General features: G+C 39.6%; 1 protein-coding gene across 1 annotated transcript in view; it reads right to left on the bottom strand.

Moving 5' to 3' along the window:
* Positions 1–19,042, bottom strand: part of KIF13B (kinesin family member 13B) — a 250,412-nt gene that overhangs the window by 39,552 nt on the left and 191,818 nt on the right. Inside the window, 3 exon segments of the mRNA XM_020988799.2 lie at positions 13,322–13,375; positions 14,274–14,351; positions 15,102–15,254. Coding sequence (XP_020844458.1) covers positions 13,322–13,375; positions 14,274–14,351; positions 15,102–15,254 — 285 coding nt within the window.

Here is a 19,042-nt window from a genome sequence, read left to right as displayed (position 1 = left end):
TCACAAATGCTGGCTGAATTTACTATGTAATTGTGATTTTTCTAGGCCTTCAGCAAATTATCAAAAATCCAGTTTCCCCAAGTAGAAAAGGAGCTGTCTCTGTAAGTTCTGCTCATGCAATCCAAACCAACACTTCTTAAACTATATTTATTATATGAAACCCTAGTCTTCCTAATCTTGGTGCTATCTTCCCATTAAATAGGAATATATTTACACATAAATATATCTTTACTTATACACACACATTAGACACATAGTTTTACAGATAGCAATATCATATATACATATATACATATATACATACACACACACACACACACACTCACACATATTTTTATAGGTTAACACATTTTTTCTTAGGAAAGTAATGCTAATTTCTTCTATTTTGCTCCAAATTTTCCCAATTGTCCTTTATTCCTGGGATATGTTTAACCCCTAAAAGTCTTGGATCAGTATTTGTAGTTGTCATCAGTATATCTGAAAACACAAATTGCCCAAATGAGTTGGGAAACCCTGTTCTAAAATCTCCTTGCTCCTTATTGCTTCTCCTTATGGGCACCTTGGTATATGTGTCTTATCTATGAATTAAATTCCAAATGGATTACCACTGGTCCCTCTAGCCTTGGACTACCCAGCTCTCAAGTTGAAGGAAATTTGGGGGGAGGGGAAAGATAGGTAAAGGGGGAGGGGGAAGGGGAGGGTGGCTTCTACCCCAACAAAGAAAGTCTCTGCACCAACTGCACCAATAGCAATACTATAATCTCCAGTCTTAAGGTGTTGTCTAGGGTAGGGAAAGGCTAAACAACAAAGCCAGCACACATGAACAATGACACTGACTCTGAGACCAGTTCTTTATGCCCTATAAATCATAGCATATGTTTATACAGTGTTCTGTGGATTGAAAGGCATTACAATCAAGTACTGGAATTGGAGTCACAGGATAAAAGATTTAGGGTATTAAGTCATCAAATTCAAACCACCATTTTATAGATGAGGGAACTAAGGCCCAGAGACACTTAGCTAGAAGGTATCTGAGGAAGGATTGAAATTTGGATCTTCTTGACTCCAAGGCCTGAGTTCGAGTCACTACAACACACAGCTTGGCTCCAACAATTACTAGAAATATGACCATGAGCAAGTTTCTTAGCCTTCATGAGCCTCAGTTTCTGCCTGTCTATAAAATGGATGTGATACTTATCCTATCTATTGCACAAGGTTGATGTGGGGAAAGTATTCAATAAATTTTAGAGTGACAAATGTGATTTATTATATCAGCTCTGTTTGACCCCCAAAGAGGTTTTGTTAAACTTCACTAGGCAATTAACATACACACAGTAAAATATAGACACAAAATGTAAGTAAAATGGGCATCTCCCTTCAGTGAAGAAGTCCTAAGCTTGTCCATAAGTACACAGGGCAGACGCTGCTGCTACCTCTCTCACTGCTTAAAGCACTTTTGTCTAACAAGAACAACACAGCTTTACCAGGATTCCTGCTGCCAGGCCTAAAAATTCCAGGAACTCACTAGAATTCTGCTTTTAACCTGAGCATCCTCAATACTCTATAGTTCTGAAAGTGCTTTGAGGGTAATAGAATCACCCACATCTGTTAATCTAGCATGGAGATCATCACTGAAAAACTCCATCCCCTCATCTTCTCCCTACCCCCCCCTACCCTGGGCCAGGAACCATGTCTAGTTTCTTTGTTAAACACACACACACACACACACACACACACACACACACACACACACACACACTCACTCTTTCCTTCCACTCCCCATCCTCCCCTGCACAGTATCTTGCACACTTGACCAATTGCTCAAGAAATATTTGTTGAATTACTGAATCACAAGTTCCTAGAAAATTATCACCAAGGCTAGGGAAATGGAATTTAGGTCAACAAGTTATACAAGACATACACAGTAGTAAGTGCCTAAATTTGAGTACTTAGGGAACCCATTAACTCTACAATGTTCCGTGGTAGGATATGTCATGCTGCTATGAATCACACTTTGATTTACACACTTTCATGTTATATTAATGTGGCTTTTTTACATTTATATCTAATTATTTGTCTGGGAAACTACAGTTTTGTGTATTCTGAGTTACTACAGACAAATGATTGAATGCTAAGGTCAATGGTCGTCTAAGCCTCCCAAGGGAAAAAAAGATTCATGCTCAGTATATATGCAGTGTCAAGCTGATACAAGGTTGTTTCTAAGACATCTCACTTAATTTTGGAATAGATTTATTTTTATATCCTAGATTTTTCCTTCTTGGCTGGCAGCTGACACTGTGTCCCTTAGGAAGGAAACTAAGTAGCTGATTTAGAGTCCACACCATGGCTGCTTGGTGTATAATCATCCAGTGACGAAGAGTGCAGGTATCACCTTTTCTCCACTGCACGTTCAAGGCTCCACTAACTGCACGGCTCATTCTTCCCAGCTGGCAGCACCCTACCCACCCCCACCCATGCTGCAATAGTGATACTAGCAGACTGGACTAAGAACCACAGCTCTTATGGGGTCTCATCTCTCCAAACCTTTCAAAAGGGAACACTGGCAAAGAAATATATAGAGTTTTGATAATCTTAACATATCTGCAACCCTGCCCATAATGACAAATGAGAGAATGTTTTCTTTTCTATCAGTCTACCTGAACAGTCCTCTTAACCTTGAGGAAGATGACATGCCAACTGTGTGCAGCAGTTATCATCCAAGAATGGGGATGTCTTAATCTCTCAAATGTCTTTGGAATACAATGGAACTCTGTCAGAAAGAAGGATAACCAAAAATGGAATGATGAACAATACTCACTAACTCAACATCAAAGAAATAGTTCTTTATCTCTAAACAACAGTTTCAGGTCTCTAGAAACATTATGCTAAAAAAGCTAATATTTTTCCCCTCATCACCCTTCCTCATTCATAGCCCCAAGGGTTTAAAGTGAAGCCTTTGTATTCAGAGCCTGATTATACACCTTCCTTCCTTCCTTCCTTCCTTCCTTTCTTTCTGGCAATTGGGGATAAGTGACTTGCCCAGGGTCACACAGCTAGTGTCAAGTGTTTGGTCTGAGGGCAGATTTGAACTCAGGTCCTCCTGACTTCAGGGCCGGTGCTCTATCCACTGCGCCACCTAGCTACCTCTTGATTATACACATTTCACACCAGCCCCAGAAAACACCCATTCTTTTTTTAACCAACTTCAATACAGTATGCTGGCAAGTGAAGGCCACAGACAGCAAGTGCCTAGTATGTGCAAGGCATTGTACTAAGTGCTAACAGAGACACAAAGCCTTACAATCCTAGATCCCTGCTCTCAAGGAGCTTACGATCCAATAGTTAAGACATATAATAAAATTAAAGAACTGCTTAAGCTCAGGATCTCAGACTTGGAAAGTATATTAGAGGCAGCTGTATGCTGGTAAAGATTTAGCAATCAGCTCTCTGAAGAAGAGAAAAAACGTGCACATGACATACTTGTTTTAATATGCATTAACATTTTCTCTTACTTTCTTAAGCCTAGACGATCAACAGTATCAGACAATAAAGCAAGCCTTGATGCATATAGCCTTTCCTGATTTCTCAGGTGTACGTGCTATCACCAGGTAGTCTGAATAGGTTTCAGCACATCTCTCCTCAAAGGTCATCTAGTCCAACCCACAGAATCTGATTTATACGATATCTAAAAAAGCTGAAACTCTCCAGTGACATAGAACTCACACCCTTTGTCACCCTAATCCTTGTTAAGAAGTGTGTCTTTACATCGAGCCTAAATTTGTTTTTTGTTTTTGTAAGCCCCTCCCCCCCTTCCCAGTTTTGCCACATATTAACTCTAAAGCTTAGAAAACCCCTGTCACGTGGGAATTGGTATTGGAAGTCTCATCTGAGCATTTGTTGTCCTCCAGGAATGTCTTGTGGACCCAGCACACTGGTTACTGTGGAGGTTTAGAAAAAGCAGTCTTTAAAATCCTTTTAACTCTGAAGTTGTACTCTTTTCACTAGGATTAATAAAGTAGATTTTGTAGCATTTTATGATTTGTGAGTGCTTTGTTGGATTTTAACCCTCAGCTTTAATGGCTGGATTAGCCTGGGTCAGGCCTAACCTAGAATAATGAGAAAAAAATGCTAACAGAAGCATTCCTGGGTGACACTTTCCAGCAGTTTCAGGATCATGGGAGTTATGGAAGCTAGACTGAGAGGAGCCAAAGAGAGAAAGGGTGGGGGAGGAAGAACTACTCATTCTAGTTGTGGAGCAAAGTAGAGGACCCCGTGTCTTGAAACACTCATGGGGCAGAGGAAAGGAAAGCTCCTAGTTTTAAAGGACAGGTGACACCTCAGAACAAGATAAGGAAGAGCGGAAAAAGAGGTAGCGGAGAGGGGATACTGAAGACTACAAGACAGAAGGAATGACTGAAGTAAAGATAGAAGAGGTAGGAGGCAAATCACCTCTAAGAAGAAAAAAAAAAGCAACAAAGGGAGTAAAATTATTTTTCTATTTGTGGGTGCCAGTGCAGCAAAGACACTGTTTACCTGTTACCCTCATAATTGATCCATTTCTTCTTCCAGTCACACTTATCTGGGGCTGTCTTTTATGCCATTTATCATATGCAATAATCATTGCTGCTAACAACATGCTACAAAAAAATACAACCTACTTACCCATGACGAGTCCTTCCATTGCCCTTTGGCTCAATTTCATTTTTAGTTTTTAGACAATAAGAATCCTAGTTCCAGGATCCATAATCAAAGAGGAGAATACTGATGCCAGCTGAAGCCAATGAGAAATTACAGATGTTAAAAAGACTGAGCAACATGTACCTTGGAGCCATTGAAACCACAGCGTGGTAATTTACTAAATGTGATTTAATCTGATCTCTTCTTCCTAGACAATTCTGATCTCAGATCAGTCCATATGCAGGACCTATATAAGATATGGACTAATTGGGCATCCTGTCTGAAAACATAGAGGAGCTGCTGTTTTGCTTTTTTGGGGGGAAGGGAACAGAACTGGAGGAGATCAAATCAAATGACCTTGACCTCAGTAGAGCAAGAGTTAAAGTAATCTGCTAGATTGTTTAGAAGGGTGGATAGTGGGCAAAGGTTTTGAATAGCCTCTTGTGAAGCTTGCCCTTAGTGGCCTTCCTTTTCTATTGCTAAGGTTAAAAAAAAAAGGGAGGAAAAATCTCGGTTAAAAATTCCTTTATTTGACAAACTTGGAAAATGAAGCTTCCCACGGGATCTGCTTTTTTTGCCTCTCTGTGCTTGCCTAATCTCATTCAATTTTCAAAGTGAAAGACTACCATTTTATGCCTACTACCCTAATCTGAAATCTGGGCTCTGATCTCATATTCCTCTACTATATTAAACTTGAGTAATAAACATCCTGGGGATGACAGGGGAAGAGAAACTAGGCTGCTTGTTTTGCCATGGCTGAACTGGTTTCAGCAAGCTATTTATGAGTGGCCTACTCCAATTTAATTTAATTCGGCAAATATCAGAATGTCTTTCATGTCACTATGAGATATAAAAATAATATAATGCCGGCAGTTGGGAAAGGAGGAAAAAGTGGATTCTAGACATTCTAACACCAAGAAAAAAACCCCAAATTCTACAGTATCCAACCATAAAAAAATGGAGAAGGCTAAGAGAGGATAAGAGCTGAGGGAATGAAACCAGGAGTCTCATAAGAAGAAAGGTGATATAGTGAAAACAATATTGGATTTGGCATGGAGACTTGGGCCTGAACTACAGTTTTGCAGCTGACTACCTATATGACCTTGGGCAGGTCACTCTCCTTTGTAAAGCTTGAAATTACATCATCAAGAAAATAAGGAGGGGTGGACTGGGTTATCTCTAAGGCCCCTGTGAGCTCTAAATCTTATGACCTGCCATCAGAAGACATACTGAACTCATTCTATTTTCATACTCCATTTAGTAGGAGACAAATGGAGATTGGAAACTAAATTAAGCTGGACTAAGGAGACTGGGGCTTGCAAACTAGTTTTAATATCCTAACTCAGGCACTGGAGACCTATGGTGCCACATCAAGCCAAAGACAGATTTTTTGCTGTCATATATACCTCGACCTTTCAATCAATCATAACTCCCATATCAAAGGGCTGTTTATCTCAACTGAATGTTGGTCTGATTAAAAGAGTAAAGGAACATCAAGGGAACTGACTGATTTGGGGGGAGAGGATGTTGCACTTTTAAAAGACAAATCTGTTAATACAAATCAATCTGGAATTGGTAAATAAAGGGAAGATATTCTTGAGTGTGTGTGGGGACAGGGGGGAGAATGGGGAGATGCTGTCTGTTCCAACCTACTTCAAAGCTTAGATAACAAACCCTTTTCCCCTGATCCATCAGAGACTAGGCAGCTAACTCAGATAACAAACTCTCTCTTTCTCTTCTCATTAGTACATCAGAGGCAAGGCATTTTGGTAGCAAAGAACTTGGGAGTCAAGAAGACCTGAGTTCACATCCAAGCTCAGATATTGTGGGTCACTAAGCTTCTCTTAATCTCAATTTACTCACCGATAATGTTGACAGTAACACCTACCTCAAAGCGTTGTGAATATCAAATAGGATAACATGTCAAGTGTTTTGTAAACCTTAAGCACTATATAAATGTTAGTCAACATTGTTATTATTAAAAACAAAAAAGCCAACTTGTTTAGGAGAATGAAGACTACCAACTTCCTTTCAGCCTTAAGACAAAGACAGGACCTCTAGAAAGTGGCCCCAGTGGCCTTCTCCCAATCCTACTCACTGCTGGGCCACTCTGCCCTGCTGGGCTTCCTTCCTTTTTTAGAAGTGGCTAAATTAAAAATTTTGCCACAAGCCCACCCAAAACCATGACTAGGAAGAAACTTCCCACAGCCAAAATTTTCAGCATTTCATCAGTTTATGCCAAGCAGCCATGTCTGCAAATCCCATCCACCTGACTAGTATAAAGATGGGTTCCCTTGAACTGGACTTGCTTTCTTACCTGAACAAATCCTAAGCCAAAGATACTCACTCCACTATTCCTCTGTACACTATGGGAGCTAAATGAAAACAAGGATTACTGGGAGATGAGGGGAGCAATGCAGTGGGTGGTCTGTTCATGTATAGAATCAGATTTTCAGAACCCCAAACTTGGAACTTTTGTCTTGACAAAGCCAACAATTTTACACGGCCTACGATCAACATATATACCTGTGATAAGCAGACCTTTCTCTCCTTTTGAATGCTGAAACAAGACTAACACATTGAATAATTATGAACCAAACATAATCTCTTTTATTTGACTATGTAAGCAGGCTCCCAAACAAGCCTGGGGTGTTTTGCGTATGAAGGAGATGTGGATCCTAATACAGAAAAGTCTAAAGCAACGCAATCTTTGCATAAGGGCTTAGGGAGGCAGATATGAGTGAGTCAAAGACACATGGAGAAAGAAGCTACAAGAAACACAGGGGGAAGCCAGCTCCTCAATATACCCCTCATTTCTGGCTTGCCTCCCTGGAGACTAGCAGAATGGACCTCCTGGGATGAGATTTAGTGGCTCCAAAGATTATGGCCTGTTTGGGTGACTGATCTGTAAAATGTATCATTTCATGTTTTTGTGCTAGCAAACAGGATTGCAGAGTAAGAGTGGAAAGGAAACTGAGAGGTTTCATAGCCCAACCCCTTCATTTTATAGATGGAAAAATGGTGTCTCATGGTTAAATGACATGCCTAACATCACACAGGCTGCAAGTGGCAAGATTCAAACCCAGACTTAGCACTCTTTTTCAGCAGCCCTATCCTACCAAGAACATCTACCCATAAACTGCAGTGGCCAGAAACATAAGGAACAGTGAAGAAGAAACTACCGAAAAACAATGCCCGGGAATCTGACATTGAACTGTCAGATGTTCAGCAACTTACGGGGTCAGGCTGTCCATCAGGCCAACTGCTCTTGGTGATTTTAGTTAGAGTGAAAAAGGAGGAAGTATCAAATACAGCTTTGATTATGAGTAGCTCCTTCTCCCAGGTCCTTTTTGGCTTACTCACTTATTTGTGGAAGAACAACACACAAGGTTGACATGTAAGTAAAGTAGTGAGGAAGTGGAAGTGAGGCTGAAGTCATAAGAAACAGAAAGAACTGTTTCTTTGGATCCAGTTAAATTAAGGTGCTGAGGTAAACTGGCTATTCAGGACATCAAATGTACCCTTATGTCACTCCAAAACCTTGGAGAGTTTCGACAGTTTAGTGAGAGGCGCCACTGAGGCAGAAATCTTAGGAATAAAGCAGTGACAATATCCCAACCAGCCAAGGAGATCTTTTACTCTTTGTCCACAGTAGAATGGTCCTCACTTCCTGACAGCCTTTCATGCTTGGCCAATAGCCAGCTAGGCCAATCTGGCACTATGGGATCTAGGATCAAGGAAGGTCATTAAGGATATCTTTGAAATAAATTACCATCTCTGATCCAACAGGTCTTACAACACTGAATTCAAGAACCGTTTAAAGACCAAGGTAGTAGTACCCATAGCATTATTCTAATAGGCGGTTCTAGATCTATTAAGATCACCTTCTGTTAACTGTCACATTTCATCTGAGTCAGCTTCCATGCCTCCTGAAAGTCAAATTTGGTGAATATCACCACTCCTGCTAAATGGCTCATCAAGTCCTATTTCAAGGCAGGTGGTAGCAGTCTGGGTTGGTAATGCATTACAGGCTCGATGATGATGGCATGATCATAATAATTACCCATTTTCCTGTCTAATGAAAAACATCAGAGTCAAAGCAAGGAAATTAGAAGACTAGATGAACCCTTTCTTCTATTTTTTTCTCAAATATTTCCTGAAGTAGTGGCTAGATACAACACAGAGCTATTTTAGAAAATGTGTCTCAAAGTAATGGGCACAGAAGGTGACCTTCCCAGGGTCCCACATAATGGCTGGATTACAGAGCACCAGTCAACCCATCTCTAGCCCTCCTAGAAAGAGAAGGGAATTGGTAACCTTTAGACTGTGAGCCTTACAATGCTTCTCCAACCAGCTCCAAAAGGGCTTGGTCTCTGGACTCCCTAGTCCAGACAGAAGTAAGCATCTATCATCTATTTCAATTGCTTTTTGGGCAGTATGAAATCCCTGAAATATTCATTTTCTCTAGGCCAGTGGTGTTAAACTCAAGTAGAAACAGGAGGCCACTAAATCATACATAAGCATACCTGCAGGCTGCCTACTGACTTAAAAAACCATGAATTAACATTATCTATGTTCTACTGTATTCGTCCTCATTGTGTTAAATATTTCCCAATTACACTTCAATCTGGATCAGGCAACATTTGGGAGTTGGTCCCTTGGGCGTATGTTTGATACTAGCTCTGGGCCAACAATGAATCCATAAAGGTCAAAAAGGTTGGGGGCTGGGGCAGCTAGGTGGAGCAGTGGATGGAGCACCAGCCCTGAAGTCAGGAGGATCTGAGCTCAAATCTGGCCTCAGACCAAACACTTGACACTTACTAGCTGTGTGACCCTGGGCAAGTCACTTAATCCCAACTGCCCCCCCCCCCCAAAAAAATTTGAAACTGAGAGAAAGAACCAGATAACTGAGACGTGAGAAGTGTTTGGTATGGAGATAAGTGTAGAGGAAAGGTATCTCTTCACATTCTGCCCTGCACTACCAAGTGGCCTGGGAATGTGCTGGATTTTCCAACAAAAGTTTGGTCATGGCTGAACTCCAAACCTGATTGGTTGTAATGGGGCAGAAGGCATGAATGTGAGTTCAGAAAAGCACTCTTTTACCCTGCCTAATAGGAGCACATTTTCAATAAAGGAGAGGGTGGCCCAACAGACGGCCTACCCCATAAGCTGGAATACCATGAAGATGACTTTGTAAGGACTCATCAGCTTCTGGAGTTCCATGACTGAGGAAAATGATGATCAGGAATAGAGGAGGAAAGTCTCCTCAAAGATCCAATTATTGAAAGGAAAAGAAAGAGTGAAATAAGGGAGTCTCTTATTTCTCACAGAGAGAAGGTAGGGAGACATGGCAGTTAGAAGCAGCCTCCTACATCCAGTAATAACTCCCTCTACAAAACATCCTTTTTAGAGAGAAACAAACAGAAAGCAGGAAGAGATGACTAGGATAGCATGTTATTTTAGATCAGGGGTTATGTTTTCCATGTTCTTATTTTTCATGGGCTAGTTGTGCCCAAAAGAAGTGGGGAGAATGAATAAATGAAATAAGCAAAGAGCCAACAGTTACAGAAGGCAGTGATATATGGAAATCACACTAGGTTGATATCAAGATTAGTTGTTATTTAAAGAGTGCTGGGCTCTTTGTGACCCCATTTGGGGTTTTCTTTGCAAAGACACTAGATTGGTTTGCCATTTCCTTCTCCAGCTCATGTTCCAGATGAGGAAACTGAGGCAAATGGGGTTAAGTGACCTGCCTAAGGTAACACAGCTAGTAAGTATCTGAGGCCAGAGCTGAACTCAGGTCCTCCTGACTCCAGGCCTGGTGCTCTATATGCTGTGCCACCTAGCTGTCCCTGATATTAAGATACTTAGACCCTAGTCTAGCTCTGCCACTAACTTCGTATGTGAACTTGAAAAGGTGACTTTGCCTCTCTAGGCCTCAGGTTCTTTATTTATTAATAAGGTATATGGGTTGGATCTGAGTGCTACCTTCCTAATGCTGGGGCTGAAATTTCTCATCTTTATGTCCCCAACAACGAGAATAATGGAATCGGGTGTGCTGTTTGTTAAACTGAATGTCTAGGGTCTTTTATAGCCTGAAGAATCTAATTTTATGACTCTCTTCCATCCTGGTTTCTCTTTATGGAAGGCTAATACTAATTAGAAAAAGAGAATGTTTTCCTCAGACCTATATTTGGGTGGTGGGGGCTGGAATGGGAATGAACATTCTTTACATATGTAACAATAACTTTATGCTGCCCAAATCTGACCACTCTATTAATGAGATCTTTGACTAAAGTTCTACTATACTGCCCTTTTGTGGAATGGAGATGATTCTTAGTTTCTGAAGACAATTCCAGCGCAATAAAATTTTTAGCAAGTCCCACACCAAGCTATAAGGACTCTGAATTAAGGGCTAGTAATGGACTATATCTGATCATTAAGCTTAGGCACATTTTTTCAAAGTTTTGGCCTTAATACCTGCGGCAGCTAGGTGGTATAGTGGATCAGGTGCTAGGACTGTAGTCAGGACAACCTGAATTCAAATCTGACTTCAGATACTTACTAGCTGTGTGACCCTGGGCAAGTCACTTACCTTCTGTTTGCTCAGTTTCCTCAGCTGTAAAATGGGGATAATAACTACTACCTCCCAGGGTGGTTGTGAGGAACTAATGAGATATTTGTAAAGGTCTCAGCATAGTGCCTGGAACATAGAAAGCACTTTAAAATGTTTATTACTTTCCCCCAGTATCTCAGAAAAGACCGCCTACTAAGATATAGAGGATGTTGTTCAGGATGTCAGTTAATAACTGACAAAATTACAGGCATTTGAAGCACTAAATTTTAGTTTAATGAACTAAAAAAACACTATTATTCCCTGAAGTTTTCACATTTGATAGCCCAAAGGAAAAAAGTGCAGAGTTTGGTGGGGAAAAGAGAGAATGGCTGCCTATTCAGGTTGGGTCTACTCTCCTGACAGCCCTCAGATGGGATCAATTCACATTAAAGGTCTGATCTGAGATGCGCATGCTCAGGAACTAGATTTCATCAATACCTTCCATGATCAGGCTAGGTAACTGATTCACATTAACTAAATTCATAACAGATTGATACACACACCCCCTGCACTGATTTATTTAGATGACAATAACTTCCCAATGGATCCAACGCTCGTATTGTTTGGTCAGCATGTTATCTTGTCCACAGAGAAAGCTTCTCAGAAAAGACAAGGGAACAGCTGAGGCTTGCCTAGTGAGTTGATCACTAGGACAAAGGCAGTGAGACGAACTTGGGAGGGATTCAGTCCATGAGCTGTGATGGTTTAATGTACCTTTCTTCGCTATGAGGGCACACACTGCCAAGCAACAGACGCTCACGTCAGCCAATCATCTGACCACTCAGCAGACTCAGTGGTTGTACACAGAATAGAACAACATTTGTTGAGTTTGGCAGAATAGTCATCATGGGTAATAGTGAGCTGACAGTGTGTATCTATATAATACACAGCATAGAGAAAACCAAGGACTTCGACTGGAAGAAACACAAAATGGCGGACATTAGATGGTAACATGTGTCAAACACACTGTACAGCTTCCAGGAATGTCTTCCTTTAAAGCAAGGGTTCTTAACATTTTTTTGCTGTCAGTCTCCCATGGATTCTCTTTCAGATAAATGTCTTTAAAAGTAATTACATAGGATTACAAAAGGAAAACAATTATATTGAGTTGGTTTTCAAAATACTAAATAAAATTTTTGAAGTTCACAGACCCCATCCTAACACATTAACTCTTTATAAGAAAAGCTGTCCTACTATGCTTATGCCAACAAACAGATCCCAAGCTAACAGCATCACATCACTTACCCTTACTTGTATGATTTCTGTCCAAAGAACCACAGTTACACACACACACACACACACACACACACACACACACACACACACACACACACACACACACTGACTAGTGTAGTTTTTTCAGGCATAATCTCACTCTTGCTCACAAGTTTTCCATCATGACACAATTGCTTTATTGTGAACACCAGGGTTGACCATTTTGCTTATACACAATTATGTGTCATATTTTGAACCGATCACTTAGAAAAAAAGGAATTATTACTCAATCTCAATCACAAAAGGATCTGAAAGGATCTACTTGTGATAGCATGGTGAAAAGTTAGAAAGAAGTATTTTCCTAGGAAAGACATAAGAGCTCACATAAAAAATGAAGGAATGAATAAATAAATGTGCATGTGAACACGCACACACACACACACACTCTACAACTTACAAAATACAACAACAATCCAAGGTACAAAAAGTACTCCACCATTTTACAGATGAGTAAAGTAAATTTCAGGGAAGTTAAGTGACCCAATGTCACAATACTCATACATTTCAGAGTTGAAATTCAATCAACCCAAGGTCTTATACTTGCAGATCTCACCCCCCTTCTACCACATACACGTTGCATCTCTGCATGTACAGAACAAGAGAATTATAAGGGGTTGGGGGGAAGGTAAGAAATTAACGTGTAAAAATTAAGTGTGTGATGTTTGAGATGAAGGTTTAAAAAGAAATGGGTTTATTTTTCTAAAATCTCCATAATAATCCTCTTACTAGAAAAAAGGATTATTAAATGCTTACCTTGTTACTACCTAGACTGTATGTTGGAATAAGATCTTGTCGGCTTCCAGAGAGCTGAAAAGATAAAAATAACACCGTAAGTGGTTGCTTTTCTATGAATGTGAATTTAATATTCATTAAAAATGCAGGACTAATCGAATATTAGAGTTGGAGCAGATAAGAGTGATAATCTAGTTTAAACCATCATTTTATATCTGAGGAAAGGCAAGAAAGTTAAAACATCAAACTTTAAATGAACAAATAAGCAGTAATTAAGCACTTACTGTACACTGAGCTAAATGCTGAGGAAACAAATAGAAAAGAAAAGCACTCCAGCACTCAAGAATGTCACATCTAATGTGGGCAGACAAGACATATTCGACATTTTAGCTGCAAACCAGATGAAAAGGCCTCACGGTCCTTAGGGTTGCAGTGGCAAGACACCTTTCAATAACAACAATCTCACTGGTTCCAGATACTGAACCATGTGAACCACGTGAAAGGCTGGATCCCCAGCAAGTAGACGAGCCAAGATTAGAAGCAGAGTTCAGAGGTCTCTACACGCCACATGAAACTGCTCCCTCTTATGTACTGGTTGACGGCTGATAGAGCATCCCCCTCCGACCCTCTGAGCTCAGAAATACAAGTCGTATTATGCCCATTTTACAGATGAGACAGGTTAAATGCCACAGGTCTTCTAAGTAGCAAAGTTGAGACCTAGACCCAGACCTTCTGACACCAAATTAAGCGCTCTTTTTGCTACAGCAAAAGATATTGTTCCCAAGGGCACATGCCTAACTAGCAATAGAGCTAAGATTAATTAGAACCAAGGGTGGCAATGCCTCATCCAGCAACATTTACATAACCAGAAGGAACAAAGAGCTCTCTTCCCTTGCTAAGGCATCTCACATTCCATCCCCTCCACATTGCACCTGTTCCCTAAATTAGAGGAAAAGGACATTTATGAGCTTACTCGGTTCACGTTTGGAGAGCTAATACTCCTCCTATTCAGCTTCCCTTTTCCCGTTAGCTGCTCCTTCACAGCAACTTCCTGTGAATTATAAATCCATAATGAGAAAAATTCATGTCAGAAGTACTGCTCAGATCAAGTTTTCCCTTTGGTCCACCACAGATACAAATGCATATAAAATCACCCAAGTAATGCCTCTTACTTTACGTGCCCGAAGTACCTAATTACAGTCAACTTTAGACTATTTAGTAATCATATTAAATAGTCTGAGGATTATATAAGCCATATGCTTCTCTCTTCCCCTGTCAGGGTTTTGGCCATTTCACTGACCAGAAAGTGGTCAGGAGAAAAAAAGAATCTGAAAGTTACATTTTGCATTTTATTAGTAGTTCCGTTAAAAGGCTTGAAACTACTAGCTAAAATGAGGTTTAAAGATTACCTAGAGATTTTATTTGATTCCTCTCTTATTAAACATTTCTAAAAATCTACTTATTTGAGGGACCCTAACTCTGCAAAGGACATTTCTGCTTAGTCAAGATAAGGGCCCTGTTAAAAATTTTGGACATGGTCAGCAAGAGTACTGCCTTTCAAACAGATTTGAAAACACTTTTCTAACAAGAATAAATGAAATCCTCCTTTCCCACCCAATCCTCTCAGAAGTAATTTTCCCAATGTAACCTATGTTCCAGGAGATTTAGTGGATGACCAGTTGAATCGCATGTATTTAATTCAGCTAAACAACTGCAATTACAATCACGACCCATAAGCAGTTTAAAAAAACAAAACAAAGCCCAACAACAAGCACCGAGTTAGGCTATTCTATCATCAGACCTGACGAAGACGATCCAAAGTGAGGAGGTTTTCAACTGCCAAGACACTTCGCAAGTATTTTTCAATATAGGCCTCTGAGTCTGCTGAGGCCGGATTTTCAACATTAGCTGCCATTCTTGCTAATGCTTCTCGTTCCTCTGCTCCCTGAGCATCCTGGAAAATGGAAAAATTTTCTCCATTAAAATCAATAACTCCAGTGGGAATCTCACTTATAAGTCAGTTACCTGTAACTTGAAATACATAGGGAAAAAATGTTACAAAATTGGTGTTTAGGTTCCCAGGATAGTCTAGAAAATTTATTTATAATCTGTCATTAGAATGCTATATATTTTGTACTGTCTATATATAGATTAAGTCTATATATAGATTTTATATATATATATGAAAACTTCATTGAAGTGCTATATATTTTCAACAGTATTATTCTGTTAATTCCTCCCTGTCATTATACAGTATCACATACTACAAAGCTATGTATAGATTCATAGGAGCTAGCTCTGTGACAACACTCTCCTCTAAGGCAGTTGTGAACCACAGTACATACACAACCAGGAACAACCTTGTGGAACCTGTCTCTCCATCACAGAGGATTAAGTCAGCAAAGGAGGATGCTGAAGAATTGAGGGGACTGAGGAAGCAGAGGAGACAAGAGAAGTGCAGTTAAAGAGGCTAGACAAAAAACAGTTAGAAAAGCAGAGACCGGAGGGAGGTAGGCTCATGTTCAATATCCACCCATGTCCCAGGCCCCAGGCAAGGTGTGCTCTGGGAATGCATCTTCTCCTATTACAGTTGTAGGGAGTGCTGGCTCCCATTTCATGGAAACATCGGGCCTCAACTGCTTAAGGAAAACATCTCTCACTAAGTTTTCACATGAAGACGGTCCTTTCCTTTCGGTGTCAGCTGGCCACACGTACATGAGAGACATTTCTCAGTCTGGTGTTCATAAGTTGGGGGAGTACCTATATTTAAGTACCAGCTTGTTTTGAGCAAACCTGGTAAATAACTGTAATGTGGCATTAGTTTTTGAGAAATGTTGAACAACTTTCCCAGAACAATGAGAACGTTTCCTGAGGACAGGGAATGTTTCATATGTGGCTTTGCATCCTTAGCATGATGACTTATATGTTACAAGATAGTTAATATTTATATCAAAAGAAGCTGCACTTCTCAAATTTTAAAACTCTCCTTCCATGCTGAATTTTCCCCCAAATATATTTATCTTTAGTTTTCAACATTCATTTCCACAAGATTTCGAGTTCCAAATTTTCTCCCCATCTCTCTCCTCCCCCACCTCAAGACAGCATTCATTCTGAATACCCCTTCCCCAAATCTGCCCTCCCTCCTATCACTCCACCCCCTTCTCTTATCCCCTTCCCCTTCTAATTTCCTGTAGGGAAAGATAGATTTCCCCCTTCTAATTTCCTGTAGGGAAAGATAGATTTCTATACCCCACTGCCTGTGTATCTTATTTCCTAGTTACATGTAAAAACAGTTTTTAACATTTGTTTTCAAAACTTCGAGTTCCAAAATCTCTCCTTTTCTCCTTTCCCACCCACTCTCATTGAGAAGGCAAGCAATTCAATACAGGTTATACATGTGTAGTCATGCAAAATACTTCCATAATAGTTGTGTTGTGAAAGTCTAACTATATTTCCCTCCATCCTATCCCACTTGCCTTGTTTATTCTATTCTCTCCTTTCAAAAGCGTTTGCTTCTGATTACCCCCTCCCCCAATCTGCCCTCCCTCTCTTATCTTCTTCCCCCACAAGACAGAATTCCATACCCAATTAAGTGTGTATGTTATTCCTCCCCTAAGCCATATCCAATGAGAGTAAAGTCCACTCATTCCCTCTTACTTCCCCAATTCCCCTCCACTGTAAAAGCTCTTTCTTGCCTCTTTTATGTGAGAGAATTTACCCCCATTCTACCTCTCTCTTTCTCCTTCTCCCACTATACCCCTCTCTCACACTTTAATTTTATTTTTTAGATATCATACCTTCATATTCAACTCACCCTGTGCCCTCTGTCTACATATATATGAATTTTTTTATGACAGTTTCTGCAATGTAGGCCTCAATCTTGATTTCCATAGCTCTTTCATGGTGTAATGATATTTATTTTCTCAGTTAGGTTTTCATCTTAATTTAACAAATAATCATATCTAAATTGTAATTAGAATGTAAGTTCTTCTTTGGACTTTTCTCTTTTTTCATCTGCAATATTTTATAATGGGGAAATATTAGTGTTTGCCAACTTAGGATTTGGCTACTCATATTTTGTAACAATCCAAATATTCATAGCTTGCCAGTTAAGACTATGCCATTTATCCTTAATCAATTTCCCACACAATTCCTTCCTTTGAAAACCAAGTCATGTGAAGAGGAATAAAGACAATATTAAATAAAAGTGAAAAGACAGGGAAGCTTCAAGTGCGGGGAAAAAAACAAAACACAGCCAAATATCAGTAAATATCAAGTTTTCTCAGCCATACCTGGACTCTATATTCTTTACAATGAGTCTTGGGAAGACTCAAAAAGATTGTGGCTCAAGAAATCAGTACATGGGCACAAAGATAATCTCAGTTGTTTAAAAATCTATAAATAATCAAGTGAACTGACTGACAACAGCCCAAGAATATCTTTTGAAAAATGAAGACTTCAATGGAAAGGGCCAATGTGCAAAGCAAATGGGAAGGCCTGGGTTTGAGAGGGCTCACTACATACATCAGCTAGCAGGGCTAAATAGTTATTTTTAACTAGACAGAAATAGGGGTTCTAAGAAAGCTAAATATCACAGTTCTAATATATTACTTAGAAAGCTATTATGAATTATGTAATATCATCTAATTACACAATCTACGTACCACAAAAGATTTAATGTTACATTTCCAAAAGGTGATCATTAAGAAAACAAATAAAAATTGCTCAAATGTTAAAATGCCTTTAATCAACAAACATTTAACACATTTCCTGCAAATTGCATTAAGACTCTTAAAATAAAAAAGACTTAAAAATCTGAAGTTATATAGCTCTTGACAACAAAAAATGATAATAATTCTTTGCTGACAGGTACTGTTAATTAAATTTGTACTTTTTTCCATGAAATGGTGAGAATTTATTTTTTCAAAAGAAATATTTAATTTGATCAAATACCAACAAAGCAGTACTCTTAGAAACAGAACTTCTCATTTTTTCTCCAGGTCTTTTTTTTGTCTGAGCTCTTTTCTCGGTACCTTGCTCTTTTTTTCTCTAAATCAATGGTTCTCAAAGTGTGGTCTGGGAACCCATGTCCCTGAGATGCATTTAGGGGGTCTGTGAGGTCAAACAATTTTCATAATATTTGAATGTATTAACTTCTAACATGGTAAATATCGATAGAGATAATCCACATAAACAAAAGCTCTTTGAGGAGGTCCTCAATAATTTGAGAATATACAAAGAAGCCCTGAGACCAAAAAGTTTGAGAACTGCAGCTCTATCTACACTATCTCACCAGGTCATCTCATCAGCTCTCATGAGATCAATTAAAATTCTCTATGCTGATGATTTCTCAAATCTATACATCTAGCCCAAGTCTTTGTCTTGACATCTAAGACCCCATCAACAACTGCTTATTGAACATCTCAAACTAGATATCCCAAAGACCTTACAAACTAAAAATGTCTAAAATAATTCATTATCTTTCCCTCTAAACCCCTCCTCTCCCAAACTTACCTATTACTGTTCAAGGGCACCACCATCTTGCTAGCCACTCTGGTTTAGAACCCTGGTGCCATATTCTACATTCTCACTAACACCACAGAGTTAATCAATCACCAAATCTTGTTCCTGTCTTCATTATACCTCTCAAAGCTGTCTTTTTTTTGTTTGTTTTTTGGGGTTTTTTTTGGCTAGGCAATGGGGTTAAGTGACTTGCCCAGGGTCACAAAGCTAGTAAGTGTC

This window comes from Phascolarctos cinereus, unplaced genomic scaffold (assembly GCF_003287225.1).
Source record: "Phascolarctos cinereus isolate Bilbo 61053 unplaced genomic scaffold, phaCin_HiC Scaffold_2;HRSCAF=192, whole genome shotgun sequence".
NCBI lineage: Eukaryota > Metazoa > Chordata > Mammalia > Diprotodontia > Phascolarctidae > Phascolarctos > Phascolarctos cinereus.
The sequence above is the reverse complement of the archived record's forward strand: the minus strand, read 5'-3'. Positions and strand labels throughout refer to the sequence as shown.